The sequence below is a fragment of the Vanellus vanellus genome (genome assembly GCF_965231255.1).
Source record: "Vanellus vanellus genome assembly, chromosome: 2".
NCBI lineage: Eukaryota > Metazoa > Chordata > Aves > Charadriiformes > Charadriidae > Vanellus > Vanellus vanellus.
The window spans coordinates 48972548-48992814 of record NC_138906.1 but is presented as its reverse complement, the minus strand read 5'-3'; the positions used below and the strand labels follow the sequence as shown (position 1 = coordinate 48992814).

At 39.9% G+C, this 20267-nt stretch overlaps 2 protein-coding genes across 2 annotated transcripts in view; one reads left to right on the top strand and one right to left on the bottom strand.

Moving 5' to 3' along the window:
- ACAD11 (acyl-CoA dehydrogenase family member 11) overlaps positions 1-806 on the top strand; it is a gene marked incomplete at its 5' end in the record, with an annotated part of 30791 nt that extends 29985 nt beyond the window's left edge. The window contains one exon of the mRNA XM_082499651.1: positions 442-806. Coding sequence (XP_082355777.1) covers positions 442-556 — 115 coding nt within the window. The 3' untranslated portion in view covers positions 557-806. The remainder of the gene's footprint in view (positions 1-441) is intronic.
- A 1377-nt stretch (positions 807-2183) lies between these two features.
- Positions 2184-20267, bottom strand: part of DNAJC13 (DnaJ heat shock protein family (Hsp40) member C13) — a 50224-nt gene continuing 32140 nt past the window's right edge. Inside the window, exons 36-55 of the mRNA XM_082499313.1 lie at positions 19913-20097; positions 19282-19356; positions 18553-18672; positions 17518-17697; positions 16442-16609; positions 15699-15812; positions 15248-15364; positions 14507-14684; positions 13335-13426; positions 12837-12936; positions 12305-12379; positions 12033-12145; positions 11439-11608; positions 11023-11065; positions 9914-10087; positions 8692-8871; positions 8292-8432; positions 7673-7816; positions 6744-6843; positions 2184-3036 (exon numbers count right to left, since the gene is read on the bottom strand). Of these exons, the coding sequence (XP_082355439.1) occupies positions 2939-3036; positions 6744-6843; positions 7673-7816; positions 8292-8432; positions 8692-8871; positions 9914-10087; positions 11023-11065; positions 11439-11608; positions 12033-12145; positions 12305-12379; positions 12837-12936; positions 13335-13426; positions 14507-14684; positions 15248-15364; positions 15699-15812; positions 16442-16609; positions 17518-17697; positions 18553-18672; positions 19282-19356; positions 19913-20097 (2567 nt within the window). The 3' untranslated portion in view covers positions 2184-2938. The remainder of the gene's footprint in view (positions 3037-6743; positions 6844-7672; positions 7817-8291; positions 8433-8691; positions 8872-9913; positions 10088-11022; positions 11066-11438; positions 11609-12032; positions 12146-12304; positions 12380-12836; positions 12937-13334; positions 13427-14506; positions 14685-15247; positions 15365-15698; positions 15813-16441; positions 16610-17517; positions 17698-18552; positions 18673-19281; positions 19357-19912; positions 20098-20267) is intronic.

Below are 20267 nucleotides of genomic sequence, written 5' to 3'. Positions count from 1 at the left end.
AGTACATGCTGTTTCACCTCAGGTAGCCCAAAATAATGGCCTAATGCCTTTAAGCTATACAATTTAAAACAATTGCTTTTACAATTCAATTCCAATGCAATTGCATTGCTTTACCATTACAAAATAATAATAATAAAAAAAGCAAGCATTGGCACCAGACCTAAAATTAGGTCTTATCAGCAGCACAGAGGATGTGTTTCTAAAGCTCAGTCTTATCCCTTATGGCCTTGGGGAGAAGCAACCCTTCTGAATTTCCAGCCCACGCATCTCAATCCCACCAGGATGATTTTGCTGCAGTATATGCCCTGTGATAGCTCTTTTCAAAGAGACTGTTGTTAAAAGGACAACTATAGCAAAAATAGTGCAGAAAACTGTGGTCAGACTGGCTTGCTGTTGTGGCAGGATTGGAAATCTCCCCCTAATTCAGCTCTTCTGACATAGGTTTGCTCTTATACGGACCTTGCGCCTGGCAGATGGGCCCGATGAAGTTCATCTCTCAACAATTGCAAGGTGGGAACTGCTTGACCAGTCAAAGAAGCTAACTGCAAAAATCTAATGTCAGCATAAAGCCATCTCAAATGGATGGAAGATTTAGGAAAAGTTTTGTTCAGTGCAATAATCTTTAAGGTAAAATTGGATCAATACAAAAACCTGATTCTAGCTTAAAGCAATACATATTCTCTCAACTTTTATTTGTAATTATAATTAATCAGAGGCTTGCTTTTAAAAATTTTCAGAATGCCAAGTAAATACCAGAATTTGTCTGGGTTCTTCATAACACTAAATAAAATCTATTTTCTAACAGGCCTGAAGTGCTTCATTTGCTCTGAGCCATAGCCCTCTTTATCCTTTTATTGTAGGCAGTAAGTGAGCAGTTTTGCCTCAGCTGTTTCACCCAATTTAGTCCACTGCAAGCTAGGATAAAAACTTTTAATTATTGGTTAAATGACAATTAAACACTTAAAGTAATGCCTTTCTTATCCCTTTCCAAAGCTCAGCCGCATCCAACCCTCTCTCTTCCCAGTTCCTGCTGTCAGCTGCCCTCCTTTTCACTAACACTACCCTCAGTCCTTCCCTCACCTCCCCTCAAATGAGGCTGGGGGCAGTGTGTAGTGGTTTGCCTGCTACTCCTTGCTTCTGACTCCTCCACTTTGTTTCTCCAGATGAATCTCCCCAGATTTTTCCTTACAGGTTATAGGTCTTCCCTTACATCTTTCCTTCTGTGTCTCCTTTTGTACATCCTCACAAGCCTCCTCCTGGCCTCAGCTGCTCCCACCCTTTCTTAAATATGTCTAAGCATAGAGGTTCCACCTTCCCTTCTGAAGAGTTGTTTTGGCTGGAATCAGCAGTGACTGGCACAGGGCAGTTCCTGGCTGCCTCTGCTACCAAAACAGGCTCTGCTGCTTATGCCCAATACACCTTTGTGAAGTTCTCAAAGGTCCAAGCTCCTCAACTCTACTTCTGTAACAATCCTCTTTGATATTACTTAGTTACAAGAGAAGTTGTTTATACAGTAACAGAACCAGGAGCTCATAGCATACTGTGCCAGGGGTAGTTCTGCTTCCTATAAAGTTAGAACAATCACTGTTCAACTCATATAGGGTTGATCAAGAGTTAACTTTTTTGTTTACTTTTTGCATGAACAAACAAACCACCTTAGCATAGCCCTGTTTGGCTCAGGCCTCAGGATGAGACTGCAGCCATTTCTGTCCTTGAGCCCACAGTCGAGCCTTCAGCTGAAGGATATCCCAGCAAAGGCTGCTCCAGTCAGGGTGGTACAGTTTCAGAGTTCCTAGAGCTGGAAGCTATCCACGGATAAGTTTCTTACCTTGTATCAATTCATTATGCTTAAAACCAAGATTATCATCCCTCTTGAGAAAGCAATAATTACATCCACCTTAGTTTCCTCTTGCTTCCCTGCCAAGAATGTTTCCTAGGAAGTTGAGAATGTCAGCAAGTCAGTGGCTGAAATGTGTTTCAAACACAACACAACCTGCACTGTACCACTGACTGTGGTTTAGTTCTGCTCCAGGCTGTCAAAAGCTGCACAACGTGTTCTTCAAGCAAGAAAGCCCAGGAACCCTATTTAGCCACACTCAAATTAAGGTCTCTACCCACCCTCATTTCCCACACCTTCAAAGAACGGCTACATAGGAACACCACCTTTATCTCATTAACAAGGCTCTTAATTCCCTTTATTTTAAAATTTTATGTACATATGAATGATCTGTATAATGTACACTCAATATAGAAAGTTTTTATATACTGGATAATGTATAGAACATTTCACAATTACACTAATTTCTTACATAACATGTCAACTTTAAGGGTTTTTTTTTTTGCTGAAGCTTTGTCAATTTGGTCAAGCCAGTTATACATACGAATGTCTAATGCTGTTTGATTTCAGGAAGAAGATAATGTTAATGATTAAGGACATCAGTGAACTGGTGCAGGGACAAACCCTTTGCAAGTCATGTTCAATGGGAGTGATCACATCAGACCAGGAAAAGAAGGGATGCCCTTTCAAGGGGGGTGTGAGGTCCAAGTGATTTTAGCCCAATTCCTCTAGACTGTAGCTCAACTCCAGTCATGCTAATTCACAAAATATAAAAACTAGGAAAGTTTGATTCACAGTCTTGTAAACAAATATAAAGGAACAAAATGTGCTTACATACAACAAGAAAAAAATTCTTGTGTACCCATTTCAGCTGATCCACAGAGTGCTTTCTTGTGTTACAGTGTGATAGTTAGAATCACTGACTTTTTCCCTAAAAAAAAAAAAAAAAAAACACCAAAAAAAAAAGTCATAGAAAAAGGAATAACACTGTCATTAAACATTGGAAAGGCAGTAAGTTCACTTCAATGTGTTGGAGGAAAGTGCTTTTCCTCGTCACTGGCCAGTCTGCCTTTCTGTCTCTTTCACAAGAGTTTCCAGTCCTTAGCTGACATCTCCCACTTCGTTGTCTACCGGGGGTGGTACATTAGGCATTACAGATGATGTCGTCCCTGCAGTAAGGTAACCGGCAACTCCAGGGCCTTTCAGGAAGAAAACAAAATATTGGCAGTTAGTTTTGATTCTAAAGAGGGATTGAACAACTTTATTCCCTCTGGTAACACTCAAATACATCATCCAAATCAACCAGACACCTTAACCAAGAACATTTAAGAGTTTTCGTTTTGATTCTTTGGACTCTAGGAACACTAGGAATTAAGAAATCTTAGTCCACTAAGTGGAGTTGCTTGTGGAGACCAGTCTCAGACTTGCTCAGCATTTTTTATTCTGATGTGACAAATAGGTTACAAAAGAACCCCAACCACCAGGATTATCCATCTCACCTTCCACCATGGAAGCAGCAGCAAGCAGAGGAAGGCCACCCCCTCTTAAGGAAAGGGCCGGCTGCTGAAGTCAAGTGAGTTCAGGCATGTTCAGGCATCTGCTGGAGAGGGTCCAGCAAAAGGCTACAAAGGTGATTAGGGGATTAGAACATCTCTCTTATGAGGAAAGACTGAGGGACTTGGGTCTTTTTAGTCTAGAGAAAAGAAGATTGAGGGGGAATCTTATTAATGCTTACAAATACTTATAGGCAGGGTGCCAGGGGGATGGGAACAGTCTTTTTTCAGTGGTGCCCAGTGATAGGACAAGAGGTAATGGGCACAAACTTGAACATAGGAAGTTCCATCTTAACATGATGAGGAACTTCTTTACCTTGAGGGTGGCAGAGCACTGGCACAGGCTGCCCAGAGAGGTTGTGGAGTCTCCCACTCTGGAGACATTCAAAACCTGCCTGAATGCCATCCTGTGCAACCTGCTGTAGGTGACCCTGCTCTGGCGGGGAGGTTGGACTAGATGATCCCCTGAGGTCCCTTCCAACCCTGACCATTCTGTGATTCTATGTGTTCCACTACTGGGCTCCACAGTTATGCTTTTGGTGTCACAAAGGTTTTTCCAGTTGCGTATTTAAAGGAAACTTGACAGGCTGCCATGCCATGTGGACAAGGAAGAACTGCCTTACACTTGTCTAGGCAGCTCTTCGTGCTTTCAGTTAGAAAAAGTAACAGCATTCTGGCAAAACGAGCTCTGTATCAGAGATAGAGAACTCTTTACCATTAATAAATCTCTCCATCACTTACTATAGGGGCAGTCAGTTTTGCACTGCCTGGAGTTTGAATTTAATCATACAGAAACTTTCAACAAATGCAATAAAACCTCATGTTGGAGCATGAGGTGATTCAACAGCAACTCTCTTCAAATTAATGACTGTAGAAAAGTGCCAACCCTCAATATCCTCCTGCAGCAATCAACTTGGTATCAGACCTTCAGCCTACACTGCTAATCTTCAACACGGTAAGTTCTGTTGGATTCTTTACTCTCCCCCCTTAAGTCTTCCTCAATAATTTCTCCTAAATTTACTATTCCTTCATGCCCCACCCTCCCCCTTCTCACACTACAGCCTGGAACCAGAACATCAGGGTACTATTTGTCTCTTTGCAAACAGCCCTACACCACTGCCACAAGCAGGACAGCGAAGCAGTGCCTTTGGAAAAAAAGCTGCCTGGCTTCAGAAGGGGACTTTTTTGCCAGGCCATCAGTGGCACCTGCCAAGAGCCAGACACACATTTACATGTCCTAGTGCAAAAATTCCACTAGTTCTCTTGTCCATCAACCTTTTCAGTGATGGAGGATTCCTAAGACACTTCAGAAGTTAAGTTCATCTGTAGTACCAGCAGTAGTATCAGCCAATGCAGTTAGTTTTCTGCTGCTGCGTGCTTGAAGGCAGCAAGTTTAATCTGTGTTTTTGCAGTTTGGGACCACACATTTGTTACAGTTCCATGACATGCATCTGTTACTGGGAATGCAGCAAGTGCAGCGTGCATTTTGCAAGATGGTATCTACCTGCTTTAGAGAGCTACACAGAAGTTAGCAAGCTGCCTGGCAGAGCAGATCTAAAGCCCACTTCTCAGGTGAAGGGGACTGCTGCCAGTTAGGAGGGAAGGAGAAGAGACACCTGAGGGAAGAGAAATAAGCAAGGGAAGTTTCAAGGGAAGTGCAAATAGCAAAGCAATTTGAAGCAAGAGATAGATAAGGCAGGTTAAAAACAAAGCTTGTAGTTTGGTTTCCATCTATACTTTGCATTTGTACAGCATCTTCATTCTACATTTGCAAACACTTAAACATCAGGCAATTTAAATGCAGCACAGGGATAGCTATTTTGCCCCCAGTCTCAAGGCTTACCATGTCTGCTAGAGCTTCAGTTCTTAGGAACTAAAAGCTGGCTGATTGCTGGCTATTTCTAATTTATAGTATATTATAGTACCATGAAAGTTTGGTACCAACTGAATCAAGTGTTCAAGTGTTCTTTGTTAAAGTGGCATTAAACAGTGCAATAAACAGGAAACTCTTCAGAGCTAAAGCACAACGCATCAAGTGTTGCAATATACCTTCTCTCAAAATATTAAACATCTGCTTCTAGAATGTCTAATTCCTGGCTTGAAAGGCTCTTGCTTCACTTTCTCAAAACACATCTTGCAAGAAAAACTTTCCTGTCTATGCGGCCATCTGATTTATACCTCATTAATTCAGTTACGCTCAAAAGCTTTACCAAGTTTCCTATATTGGGTTAGATGAGCAAGTTCCATGCGGCACATGGAAGTGTTCATACTGACTTGTCACAAAGAACTTTAAAATCTTACCCGGGAGGCTAAATTTTTAAGTCCAAATGATTGTTTATTTGATGGCTATTGATGGGTCAGAAGTTTGCATCATGTGTTGCTTTAGGCAAAGTTTGCTACAATGTCATTACATGAAATATTTTCAGATACAGCAAGTAATCTGTGAGAGCGAAGCTTTGGACTGTGATACAGCAGAATGTGGTCATTAAAGATATGACTATCAAGTGCTGCATGGCAGAAGAACCAGAATTTTATTTGCTATGATGTAACTCTTCTAGGATTGTGTCCACATCATGCCATTACCAGCAAGGAAGTTCACGTTAGTTGCTGTCCTTTGAATGCATGCAGCATGCATAGCTAGAATGCTCCTCTACACAGCTAGTTGGACTGAGGTGGCACCACTGTAGTGCCATTTCAGTCTTGGTGGCACCAGCAGGGGACTCACCCAGGGCAAACCACAGCTGCATTCAAGTATATGCCGCAAGCTCCAAGTACAGGCATGAAGCCATTCCCAGCAGAGAAGGGCCCTGCCAGTGCACCGGGACTGACTGGAACATGGCTTCACACTCCGAGCTATTAACATTGAAATTGTTCCAATATTACAGCTACATGTCTAACACTAAAGCAGCATAATTCACATGACAATTAATACAGACAGTCTACGTGATTTTGAAGAAAGTTTACTCCCCCCCAGCCTTGGAAAACATTCTGTTTTAGAACTAAAGTAGACTGATCCTGAGAAAACATGGAAAATTACTGTCAGTCATTAATTCTGATTACCTCTCTGCTTTATCACTACAGGATACTTGCAAGACTTGCCAGTGTCCAGATTCCATTGCTGTAATACTTTAGAAGTAGATATAGAAAAGACTATCCAGAGACATACACTCTCGACCGTGAAAGTCTGGCTTTTACTAAGTGTTTCAAAAACTTACTGTACTTTTACAGCATTGCATGTTCAGACCACATGATGGCACTAGATCCTGAGGATAAACACTATCTCCAGCATCAAGTCTGACAATTAAGTAACAGTTCAGTATGATTCAGGACATAAATAGGTAAGGGTTGCTAACCTGTGAGGTATCCTGCTGTTTGTGTCTCAGAAATGAACAAGTCATGTTTCTGATCCTTGAAGGCACTCCACACAGAAGAACGAGACAGAATTTCATTTACCTACAGTATTTGAAGAGATTAACACAGTGAGCAAGTGACATTTGTAACGATCTGGGGGAACAAACTCCTTTTCTAGAACCAAACCATTTTGAAGGGATTACCAAATAGCATGGCTGTAGGTTAGGCTGCAATACGGAATCACACATTTCCAAGGAGACAGTAGCAACTTGCTTTTCTGTTTGAATTGTGCAGCTGAATACAACGCAGAAGGCTCATAAAGAAAAGTCATTTAGCAGCTTAACTTTCTCCCTCAGTCTCCAGTTAGGCAACAAGGAAAAGCAACCCTGCAAGAAGCCACTTGCCATGCATCTAGAGCTTAGGTAGAAGAGGACTTTTCCTGTACTATAGCAAGATAGGGGCCAACTCAGAGGGAAGACCAATACCATGTTTCTCTCCCTTTGAGAAAGTTTTCAACACAAGGGTAAGAGAAAGGCACCAAGAACTAGCACAGTTACTGAGACAAATTTTACCAAGGTGAATATACATCTATAACACCACTACAGTTGTCTACAATAGTATTTATTCCAGGAAACAAAAAAAGGCATTTACATCTATAACAGAAGTTCCGAAGAATTGTCAGTAGAAGCCTACTAGCTTACAGAACATTTCTGCACTAGGGATTTGTCCATCTTTAGTGCTTTTCACATGCATTAAACCAATGACTTCTCCAGAAGAAAGAGATTGAGACATTCCAACCCATGACGACTTTGTAGTTACATGATGTTAACGTTTTAGGTGGAACGATACACGTGACAGCCATAAGATCAAACAAAGGATGTTCAGAGTTTGATCTTCTAAGTGTACAAAGCCCAGTTAAGTCAGTACTTACCTGTTCTCCGTACTGCAGGCTGCGAGACATAGATTTCAGAGTTTTAACAATCTGAGCTTTTGTTGCAGATGGGCTCTCCAAGTTCTCAAGACCAATACCTTCAAGCAGCTTTAGAAGGTAAGGGACCAAATCTGCTTTCAAAGCCTGCAAATACACCCAAATAAGTTGTCTTGACATGGACTCAGAAGTTCCATACAGATGTTTTACATTACTAGGATAGTGTGAACCAAAAGCACCAACAGCTATTACCAAGTATGTTTAGATAGTCAGTGTTTCCTGAGTTCTATGAATACATTCAAAAGCAGAGACACTGTCCACCAGTTCTGCTCTAAGTGTAAACTCAGTTAAATTAGCTGGCATTCCTATGTTATGCCTTCTCGGCAGACACAAGCCAACACTATCCTATGCATTAAGCTTCAATGCTCAGGTAACATCCTTGAACAGGTCTGCATTTTGCATAAAGGACTGACTTCAGACTGCCCCAACATGAAAAGCACATTAGTTAGATGGCTTCTGGGAAGCCTCCTGGACACTTAAGTTGAACAGTGTCTCTGTTCTTATGAACAGTTTAGATACCCAAATATATCACATTTTTACAGTCTGAGAACATACTACTTACCTGGGCTACTAAGTCATTTTGTTCCTTCTGAAACATTCGATTAAGTGCTTCACAGGCTACACCAACTATATCCGATCTCTTTTTCATTCCATTCATGAGAGGGCTAATGGTCTCTAGTGATGCCATTGCTCGAACACAAAGCTGTAGAGAGACAGAAACATCCAGAGTACTTTAGTTTATGCTAAGCTTAACAGTTATGGCAGACGTGGTCAGCCAAGGCCATAAGTTTCTCAGTGTCTTTAATCTATCAATTCCCTATTAATTAAGCTGTAAGTCCTTGTTTATCTGATACACACTATTTATAATTAGAATAATGCCCTTCTAAGAACACTACTAAACAACACAAATAGCTCCAGTAATGTTTTTTTTCCTCTCCTTGAGCACTTAAATGATTCAGTACCTCATTGTCAGACAATATGTGCATGACACGGATGGCACTTTTAGGAATGGCATTGTTCTTGTGATTCATAGCTTGGATTATCTTGTGAAGATGACCAAGCGGAGGAACTTGATCAGCTAGCTGAGGCTGGGCACTGAACAGGCACACAGTTGCTGTGGTAATGGTTTCTAAAGTTTCCCCCTGCAGAAAACCAAAAACCAACAGAAAATATAACTCAGTAAAGCAGTATGTATCACCATAATAGTAACATTTCTCACTTACTCAGCATTATAGATTTTTTTCCTTAATGCTTTAATCATGTCACTTTGCTTTAAACTTCTTGTTTAAACAATTTCAGAAGAATGTGATCAGTTCCAACAGCAGCAGATATTCACTAGTTCCAATGAACACAGATCCCACAGAAGTTTGAGCTGTTTCAAGTATCTAGAGAAGCCAGTGTCTGGCTGCAGCCTCTTTGTGCACAGCAGCACACGTGCTGACTTGCTCAGTGGAAGCACGATAGCATGGACGTTTAGGCTGACCACCTGAATGCCTTAACGGGTTCTGCAGTCTGCGCAGCAGCACTCGCCACGCTTGCTGTGTTCTGCATGCCTCTACAAACTGCTGTCACATCTTTATTACAAAGATGTCTGGTTTATTCAATGCGCAGGTTAGATGCCTCCCTGCAAATCTAACCCAGAATCTGTCTGAACACTTTAAAATTCAGTTTTTAGTAGTATCATTAAGTTACTGACTTGAACGTTGTTCTCATTTGAACTGCAAGACATTAGTTCTACCGCATTACACAAATCTTTACATGCAGCATTGTACAGGTCGCATAATTTACACCAGAGTGGGAAGTTAGAGTTGCAGAAGGACACTAGAAGTGTCAAGAGCTGAAGAGTTTTAGGCAGTGTAGAACAAGTGCCATTTTCTTAGGCTGGTCAATGATGGGATAATTAAAGACACTTCATTTGTTACGCCTCATCTCTCTAAGACTTACTGAAGCTAGTTCTGTGGCTTCAGGGACTTTAAAACCACTGACTCATGTTCAGAAGTTGCCTAAACATATCTACATGCTTTTACAGAGAGTCAGAAAGCAAGCAAGCAAAAAAAAAAAAAAAAAAAAAATCATTCGTGTTGGGAAGAAAGCGCGAGAATTTATACTAATCAGATACTAAAAGACTAGTAGCTTAAGGCTGCTAAGCAAATTCAAAGAGCAGAATCAGAAAAGTCATCTTACATGGGGGTTATTTTTCTCCAGTAGTTCAGTAAACTTTTCCAACAGTGCAATGAGAAATTCTCTTGGTTTCCGTAAAACCCAGGCCGGCTGGGCAATAAAAATCCTTAGGAAGACTCCCCCCACTGAAAGTTCGCCTTCTGCCTCACCATACACCACAGCAAAGTCTTCAGGCAGCTGTTGAATTGTAAAGTAGGAGGAGTTATTGGCAAGGGTATTTGAGAGCTGTAATTGCTTCTCTAACATCATGACTTTAAGTAGTAAGGGTCACTGAACTAACTGTATTCTCCGAAACAGAGCTATGCTAGATCAAACACTTAACTCTCAAAGAAACATGAGGCAAGAAGTGAGAGGAGAAAGAACATCGCAGGCTGTACTACTACAGCAGACTTTTCTTTCAAAGAACACAAGTAACTGACTCTACAACTATACTAGTGGTAAAGACTAGTTGAGGAGAAGCACCAGCACCAAGGCTGATAAAATAACCCTTTCCTTTCTTTCTTGCACACATCAGGGGAAGGTTTCTCACCATCAACCTAGGGAAGTTTCCAGTTCACACCTGCATCAAAATAGCCATCCCGAATGTGTTTACAAGTTGTTTTAATGTTGAACTATACACCACTGTTGGGAGGAAGTCACGTCTGGCCTTTCACAGATACTGTGAAATACTACAAACTGAAACATCTCACCGATTGACCTGGTGCGATGGAATGGCTCAGGATAGTAATTTTTGAGACTCAGTGGCTTACTAACATTCCTCAACACTTACCAAGAACAAGTTTACTACAGCTATGTAAGAAGTGACATGACTTTTTCCAGCCAACTAGTATCCTCCTTTGTTGCTGATTTTTGATAAGTTTTAGAATGACCTGAACTATCAGAAAATTCATGGTATTACTGACAAAACCACTGTCAATAATTGAGTGTCTGATTTCAAGGTACAAGAAGTACCAAAAGCATCAATTCAACATTAAAACAGTTATGTTAGCACAGCAGTGAGTTCCTGTTGGTACTTAGAGAGCAAAGCCTGTCACCGTTATATCCATGCATATATTATCAGCTTGCTTATAGCCTCCCTGGACACACTCAAAGCAGAAACAGTATACTTTTACCTTCCAGTTAGTGTCAGGGTTGTCCCTCTGAAGTTTAAAGTGCCTTTAAAAAGAAAGTAAGTTTTAACAAGCAGTAAAAGAAGCAGTTGTCTTCCCTTCTTGACACCTCAGTCTCCCTCCATCATTGTGAAGTAGCTCCAGTTTCTAAACCCTATTTTCTCCTCATTGTAACCCCCTCCCAAATCTTATAGCAGTGAGCAAATACCTGGATTGTACACAAACTGCACTCATGTCACCGAGCAACTGGTACAATATACAAACAACGAACCAGTTTCTTTTCACTGAAGTCTGGCTTACAAGGATTCTACCTTTTACAGGCAGAGCTGTCTGACAGTTTTTCTATAGCAGCTCTGGTTTACTGCCACTAAAAGTGTGTTTCAGTTAAGGAAATACTTAGCCAGTAAGTCTCCACATACTCAAGCATCATTTCTCGAACTGTTGTTGATACTCTCTCCCTGGAGTTGTCATTCCAAATTAACTCAGGATTTTCATGAGTACCCTCAAAGATATGAACAGCAGCTTCAGGGTTGTCTCTCATGGCATCCATGAAGACTCCAGGTAAAAATTTCATTAGCGTAATTCTAACCTAGAAAGGATGAACAGAATTGACATTTAGTACACCAAGACAAATAAATAAGACAAACTGACAGGCAAAAAAGAGAGAACTCCAGGAAGTCCAATTATTTGTAGTGCTATAATGCCAACTGCTAGAAGACCACCACAAAATAGAACAGTGCTATCATTTTAAATAGCAATAGCCATTAACAGGTCTGAAATCTAGGTATCTAATGTTAAAGGCATTACAAATGGAAACCAAACTGTTACAATAAATACAACTGCTTCGAGAAGTCTGCTCACAGATTAAAAGTTAACTATTCTGAAAAAGCCAGATTGCTCTTCACACGAATGTTATCATTCACAGTCACAGAAGAGGGTTTTTTGTTCCATCTTTAGACAGAAGCAGGTAATATCGAGACAAGAGTTCCAACAAGAGCTGTTAAGATTCTTACCTTTGGACCCACCAGCTTATCTGCAGTCATTTTGGCAAAGAGCTCTGCTGTTTGGGCTCGGACCTGTGGATGAGTTGAGTTGCAAAACATATCTAGTAAGTAGATTAAAGCACCTGTACAAAGAGATAGGAAAACATTCACATTTTTATCTGGTCACAAGTAGTATAAATTCACCAATTCCAAATTGATTGTTTTAAAGGGAAGAGTAAGATTTGGCTGTTGTATTTATATCCAGTGTTGCAGAAACATTTGCTTTCAATATAGCACTGTACCTTTTGCCATCGCCTCTTTAATTATTTTTGTGCTAGATGTCAAAGCATACAGAGTTTCAAGGACTAGTTGCCGACCTGCCAAAATAAAACATGAAGAACTTTGTGCCTTATAGACTATTAACCTATCAAAGATGAACTAAACTGATCTTAACAGAAAGCTGTATCAATACTGCAATAAAAACTTATGACAATTGCAAGCTTAGGGATTTTTGGCTAAATTCAGTTAGCTAAGGAATGTCAAATCAATCATACATTTTAGTACAGCATAACTTCTTAATTAGATGTTTACCACCTAAATTCCCTAAAAGAATTAGTCAATGAAATACTACACAATTCAAATACCCGCAATTCATGTGTTTCAGCTCACACATTTAAGGCAAACAGGTTACATAGCATGTTTTTTTTTTAATCATCCCCACTGAAATGTTCTTTTAACCTAAAACTCCATAGTAAGCTCAGCCAGCTGGAGTCTCATTAGTTTCTGAGTTGGAAACCCTTTTCCTTGCAAGACTAAGAATTATATGGTACATACTTGAAGGTAAGGAATGCAGGAGTGCCAGTAAGTTAGCAAGAACCATTGCCTCAGCAATGTTGTTAACACATTCTTGGTTACTTGTTACTATGTTCACTACCTGTAAAAGATCAGAAACAACACTTGATTGTATTCTAGCTGTTAAAATGTTGTCCAGAAAATGCAGTGTATGATGAAGAAGTTGGTCACCTCACTGGCCAATATAGCTAATATTTACAGTGTTTATTCCTGCCACCAAATTGTCTTGTCACCCCAGGGAAGAAGGAAGCCAAAGACACAGGCAAGAAGCTATCATTTGTTCCTGCAAGGAGGAACTGACACCTTGGAAGCCCAAACTTGATACTTTTTAGGTGCTAATCCAACAGTTATGCAGTCAGATTTGTTTATACTGATTACGTAAAGCATCCAGATGGGGGAAGGGGGGGGCAGCAGTTTGGTTGGGTGGTGGGGGTTTTTTGGGGTTGGGTTTTTTTTTTGGTTGGTTTGAGTTTTTTTTACCTCCAGAGCCAGCTGCTGCACCTGGCCAGCTCCATGAACACGCAGAAGGGAGAATATCAACTTAAAGTGACCTATGCATTCACACTCAGAACCTGCAAGAGACCAAGTTAGTTATCCTCTTCATGTTAGCCAAAGCATTCATAGAAGGTCATCCCAAGCCCACATTTCACTATAGACAGATGTTAAAGACTGTATGTCTGTATATAGTCTGCCACAGTAGTTATAACAGGTCCTACAGGACAGCAGCTGCTCCAGAATTATAAAATTATGAAGTCCTGTCTATTAATCTAGCTCCCACAAAGTTTCAGGTCAACAGTATTTCAAAAGGAGAGGATACTTCCTCCCTCTAAGGCAAGCAACTGGGCTAGTTCTTGGACTACCTAGTTACTTGCATTCTTACAAAACAACTAAGCAAGTCCAGGTATTTTATTTATCATTGGTCATCAGTACTTGTCTTCAAATACACTTGTCCTTTCTGATTCTCCTAGCTCAGAACAGGGTTGGTATCTGCAGCAATAACAGCTGCCTTCAGGGTTATAATTGCCAAATACAGAGAATGCAGTCTGAGAACAACCTAACCAGCTATTATCAGAAGCCATGATAGTAACGAGTTGCTTTTGGAACTAACATAGTGGGAAAACATCATAATCGTGTGTCTCAGGCTTTTCCAGTCTGTACATTGATAACTGCTCATAAATCTTTCCTGGTATTAGCTGCCCACTCTCAAGAACATCATCTCCTCCTGCTTTAGTAAGGCACTGAAGTATGTTTAAGTATTTACCAGTATGCAGTACTCAGACAAAGGGCTTTGGTTGGTTTTTTTGCTTGTTTGATGCAAGAAAATTTAAAAGTCAGCTAAAGATTCTCTGAAGGATTACAGAAAGTTTCATTCAAGAAGTTTAAGTCTTCCTGGCAACAGCAGGCTAGAATTAGAGTTAAAACCCAACGTTTCAGAGAAGAAAATAGATAAGGCTTGGATTTCACACAAAACTAATACATCTACTGATAGTGTTGTCCAGGAAAAAAAGTGCAACCCTGTATGGCTTATCAACAATACTAAAGTCTGCTAGCCAGCAAAACAAGCTTCCTTCTCAATGGAAGACAAAGAATACAGAGGTCTGCATTTTTTAAGGTTGTCCACAAGAAAGCCTATCAGGAAAGTTTAAGCCTACCTGGGTTGTGTTTTATCACGTTTCTCAGAGCCTCCAGGGCCATTTCAACTCTCCGTAACCGATCTCCATGTTGATTGGACTCTACTTTCCCAGTCTGTGTTATTGCCATTAGCGTATGAAGGTACTGTGCTTGTGAGCCTATGTAATCCAAGAGGCTTGCAGCAAATGCTTTAGGAAGCTTTAAATTAGAGATGAGAGCATTTTTAGCTGTGTGATGCAACAGTATTCACACTAGAAGGAAGTGTATCCAAATAACTTTCCCTCCCTACATTTCACATAACCCTTTCTTCCAGGCAGGGAGACAGGAAACACTTTTCTACTATGATCACTATACCATCTGGAGCACATTAGCCCTCTTTACATCTAAACATACCCTCAAAAAGCTGCCACTTCAACAGTCCTCTTAAGGTGTATGTTTGTCCATATATACATGTGGACAGCAAAGCCACTAGGCAGAACCATTACCTTCCGGAATTACTGAATCAACCTGAGTGTTTGCAGTGCAAGCTTGTAGAGAAAAGTTAAGTCATCCGAAGCAGCACATCTTATGACAAACTCATTGTTCTTTTTAATTTATTCTGTTCCAATAGAGAGATATCCCATAACATGCAGATCACGTTGAAGGAAATTTCCATAAGATTTTGTATTTTCTCCATTCTGTTTGCACTGACAGATAGATAAAGATGAAGAAGTAACATTCCAAATACTAGTTTCAACAGGAAGGTTTTAGCTACGTCTCACCTCTAGTTGGAAGGTAGGGACGTCATTGTAGACTCTCACAAAAATCTCTCCCACAATAAGTTCCTTTGCATGGTCACTGAAGACAAAATCAGATCCGTAGCTCTTGTCACAATCACCCTTTAAACAGAGATACACAGCACAAGCTCAGACAGAAAATAATCTTGTAGAAAGTGTAAAGCTATAACCCAATAATGAAATAGACAATACTTGAACAGAAAACTTAAAGCTTTAGCAAAAGTCAGAAGCTCAAGACAGACTGAAACATTACAAGAAAAAACCCAAGCAAACACTTAGGTTTTTTGTTTTCTTTTAAGACTACTGAATGAAGTGACTTAGGAGTAGACAAAAATGGATACTTATATTAACTATACCGCTGCAGTACAAGTGGATGTACCAAAACATGAGAGAGTTTAAAAAAAAAATAATAGTACTGGAATTTAGAGTGTCTTACTCTCTTAATCATGCTTTCTTGTTGAGATTCCAAAAACTCCAGTAATTCAGCTCTTGTCCCGTTGTTCCAGATCAAGTAGGGGTTCTCTGTGTTACTGGTAAGCATCTTCAGAGTCTAAGAAATATGCAATTTACATGACATAACAAGTTTGCAACAGTTTTGGATCACCAGGTACAGTCAGTGTGTTTCATGATATTAGTTAATCCAATCTCATTAACAACTAGAGCAATTTCATAAGCAAGTTTAAAGTGTCATGTTTCCCACATACTGGGCAAAACAGTATGTGTAAGTTATGTCATACAGTACAATCTATATTTTAGTTTTTCTTTATTCTACTTTGAGCCACACTTACTTCAGATTCTCCTATTTTTGACAGTGAGCAGCAACTACCTGCAGTATCTCTTTATAGCTGACTTCCTTGGCACCATTTTTAAAGGGAAAAGTTTAGCCTTTGCTCTCCATCATCATTATATCCTTAAACCTTCAACAATTAATTCAACTTCTTTGCTCCCATATTTGTTTGGCAAATATTATTCTACAGTGTAATGTTCCTGTCTATAGTGTTTGAGGCTATACCAGTTTATTTTCCTTGCAGTTACTCCAACTGCAAAGAAAAAAAAAACCAAAAACATTGCACTGCCATTCTCTCTATCAGGTTGGTTTAAGAGAGTTCAGTTTTTCAGAAGTGACCAGGTAATCCTTCCATAAATCACTAGAGAAAGTTTTGGCCAACAGATGCTTACCTCAGTAGGACTGACCACAGCGAGTTTCCTTGCAATATAGGGTGTCAGCATTCCAGCCAAGCTTTTCCTGATCGTTGGGTTTTCAGGTGTAGCTTGTTCTTCAGAAAGATACCCTCCAAGGCGACTCAAGGCCAGGAGACTGAGCTTAGCAAGGCTATTTGCTACCTCCTGAAAAATACAAGGACAGTTATGATAAAAAACTAGAGCTTACTGAAGAAATATTAGAGTAGCTAGAAAGAGTTTTCCAACACTTATGCACCAGAATGAACAGAACTGGTATGCCCTATTTATCTGCATCGCTAATTATGCACTGATGTTTAATAAAACAGTAGGTGATGCAGAACAGCACAATATGATCACTGTGTTGTGGGCTTAATAAATGCAGTTATACACAAGCACTGATAAGTAGGAAAAACCGGGGCACCAAGATGAGCTGAAAGCTACAGAAGCTATTTAGTGTAATAGCTTCTGACCAGACAATAGTTCCTGCTAACACGGTCATTATCGGCATAATGACCTTTTATGACAGCAATACAAGAGTTAGTAACTACAATAGACTGTTCAAAGCTCATCTCATCCAGTAGCTGAGGAAGAAATGCCATACTTCAGAACCTCACGATTTAAGGAAATGGAGGTGTGAAGCCACTTACACAGCCCTGGGGCAAAGGGAACAATATAGCTCTAAAGTAGAAATTTCAGATAAGGTCATGGTACCACTAGACAATTCCTTCAATCGAGCCTCAAGAGAAAAGAACTTTCTTCTGATAGCATGTTTACTTTTTTACTGTTCACTATAGATAAAAGTCTCCTGTATTAAGTCTATTAAAAACTACAGGTTTTGCAGCTTTAAAATTTGAACTCATAACATGAGCTACTCTTTAAAAAAAAAAAAAACAAACTCAAAAAACAGTATTTACACTACTACACAAAAATCCCATTCAAAAACTGCTCTGTTAACATTACTGTTCACGTAATTCAAGGACTCTATCAAATATTTGAATACACTTATTTTGTTAATAAGAGATGGCAAGCAACAACTGTTGGTGTCTGAAAGCATACACCTTTGTTAAGATTACCTGGTGATTTGAATCTTCGCTTTTCTGAATTCCGCTCTCTTCTAGCGTATAGTCATAGTTGAAGAGGTAACCCAGTAAGTACCAGAGAACTCCAGCTTGGAACAAGTGTGTTTGTAGCCAGTAATCTAAGGCAAAGGAGCTAACACACTCTACTCCCAAAGAAGCTACTCGTGGTATGTTCTGAGGGAGGAAAAAAAGTTTGCCTTAGTACTTGTAACCAAAGAAAGCCAACTGGCTTCCTTACCAAAGACTTAAAGCCAAAACTTGCTAATTCTAGAGTACGATCTAAGCAGAACAGGGATGAAAATTGAAGTAGAGAGAATGAGATCTGCAGTTGAAGTTAAGTGTCTGGGTAATCAAAAACATGGCTAATCAGTCCACATCCTTCAAAGAAGAGTACTTGAATAGTTATTTCATATGATGAGAAAGAGTATTGAAGAACTGATGGAAAAACAATTCAAGAAGGTGGCAGAGATTCCCAGGTGAGCTTTTTATGGCAATACGTGTGTTCTGCAGACATTAAAGAACACAAACAGCTACAGTCAATTATTATAATCTTAGTCTTCTTATTTCACGTACCCCATATGAAAAGCTCAAGACAAGCTTTCCTTTCTTGATTCAGAGTTCAACATTTATGACATGAGACAATTTCTAAAGAGGTAAATGGCAAAAAAACCTTCTTGAATACTGTTCCCAGAGTTTATGCTGATATAGGAGTCTATCTGCTTACATAACATCTAGCTCTACTACTTTTATCTGCTGATTTAGTAAACTAAACCAATCAGCTAGACAAATCAGTTAAAATGCAATCACTATAAAGTTTCAGATACTTCTGCCTTTTAAGTCCACTAAATGGATTCAAATACAAGTGTTGAGAACAAGGCAATAGAGTTCTGTATCCCATAATGATTAGCTGGGATCTTACAGAAGCATTTGATTAGCCTCTGCAATTGTCCTGTTTCCCTTAAAAGCAGAACATTCCCCTAAATATTTATCAGCTAAATACCCATTTAGGCAAAGGAAAGGAGCTCTTACCTTGCCATAATACAGTAGTCTACAGAGGTCCTTAATGATGTTAGGCATTTCAGTAATCTTCTCTCTGCATTCCTCAAACTGAGCTGCTACACTGTAACACTTACTAATATATCCACATACCTACAAAACCCAATATTTTATTGGTTCCATGTGGAAGGAAAACATGTTTACATTCCCATTTTTTAATATACATAATAAACAATATTTTATATTATACACACACTTATATTTATTATCATATATGATACGAAGGCAGGCTGAGAGAGTTGGGGCTTTTCAGCCCATAGAACAGAAGGCTCCGGGGAGACCTTATGGCAGCCTTCCAGTACTTAAAAGGGGCCTACAGAAAAGGTGGGGAGGGACTCTTTATCAGGCAGTGTTGTGATAGGACAAGGGGGTAATGGTTTTAAACTGAAAGAGGATAGGTTTATATGAGATATTAGGAAGAAATTCTTTACTCTGAGGGTGGTGAGGCACTGGAACAGGTTGTCCAGAGAAGCTGTGGATGCCCCATCCCTGGAGGTGTTTGCAGCCAGGTTGGACAGGGCTTTGAGCAACCTGGTCTAGTGGGAGGTGTCCCAGCCCATGGCAGGGGGGTTGGAACTCAGTGGTCTTTAAGGTCCCTTTCAATTCTAACCATTCTGTGATTATATAGTATATACACACAGAGTATTATTTAAATAGTCTTCCGAGAAACTGATTCAATTCATTAAGGTTGCTGCAACTTACCTGTACAGACATATCATCTGGTTTACTAGAACGAGTCAAGACTGCTACACAGCGATTGAACGCTTCTTGCAATACCTGTGAGGATTGGATGACGCATAAGTTCAGTCACAACAAAAACTGATAAAAGGCTGGGAGAAATAAAACACTAACTGGTAAAAACATTTTTAATGGCTGAACGGAAACGTTTGACAAAATCTGCTCCTTGCTCAAATAGTTTGTAGGGGCAGGATTCCTAGCAAGTGCTGGTACTAGCCTTTGGTGCTTTAGAGTTGATAGGATTCTCACATGTGAGCTAATATGTGCAATGAAAAGCCTTCTGCTCGAGTGACTTGTTCACATTTGAGAGCTTCTGCATGTGAAAGAATAGATAAGAGTATTGTAAAGAAGTAGAGAAACATCGTATGTAGTTTGCTTATCCACATTTCAACAGACAAGCCTATGTCCAGAAAGGGGTAATACTCTGCAGGAGGCTTCCGCTGCATCCAGAAGAGAGACACTAAGAACAGACAAGTGTCTCAACAAGACCAAAAATGATTCTCAGTTGCATCTGATGTCCTGTTCATTGAGGGTCTAGGATTTTTAGCTGTGGAAAAAGTTAAGACTAAAAAAACTTCAGTTTCTTTCCATTTACCTCAATTCCATTTTCTCTTCTCAGTTCTTCTGCGTTTAATGCTGAACAATTGACAGTATGGAAAGCAAGTTCTGTAGCAGCGGGCAACAGAGGAGATTCTTTGGAAAACAAAAGATCATCTGATGTTTCAATAGTTATAGTCTTTATCAGCATAGGATAGCCTGCATACTTGTAAGGTTTCAACTCTGAAAGAGAAAAAAGTCAAGGTTTACATATATGTAGAGTCCAAGCAATTTAAACCACTGCCTAACTATCAATGGAAGATATCTAAGGAGTCAAAGAAAGCCAACACCTGGGAAAATTGGAGCAAGACTGAGCAGTCCAGAGAATCTTACTCTTTGTCACGTAAAACTGT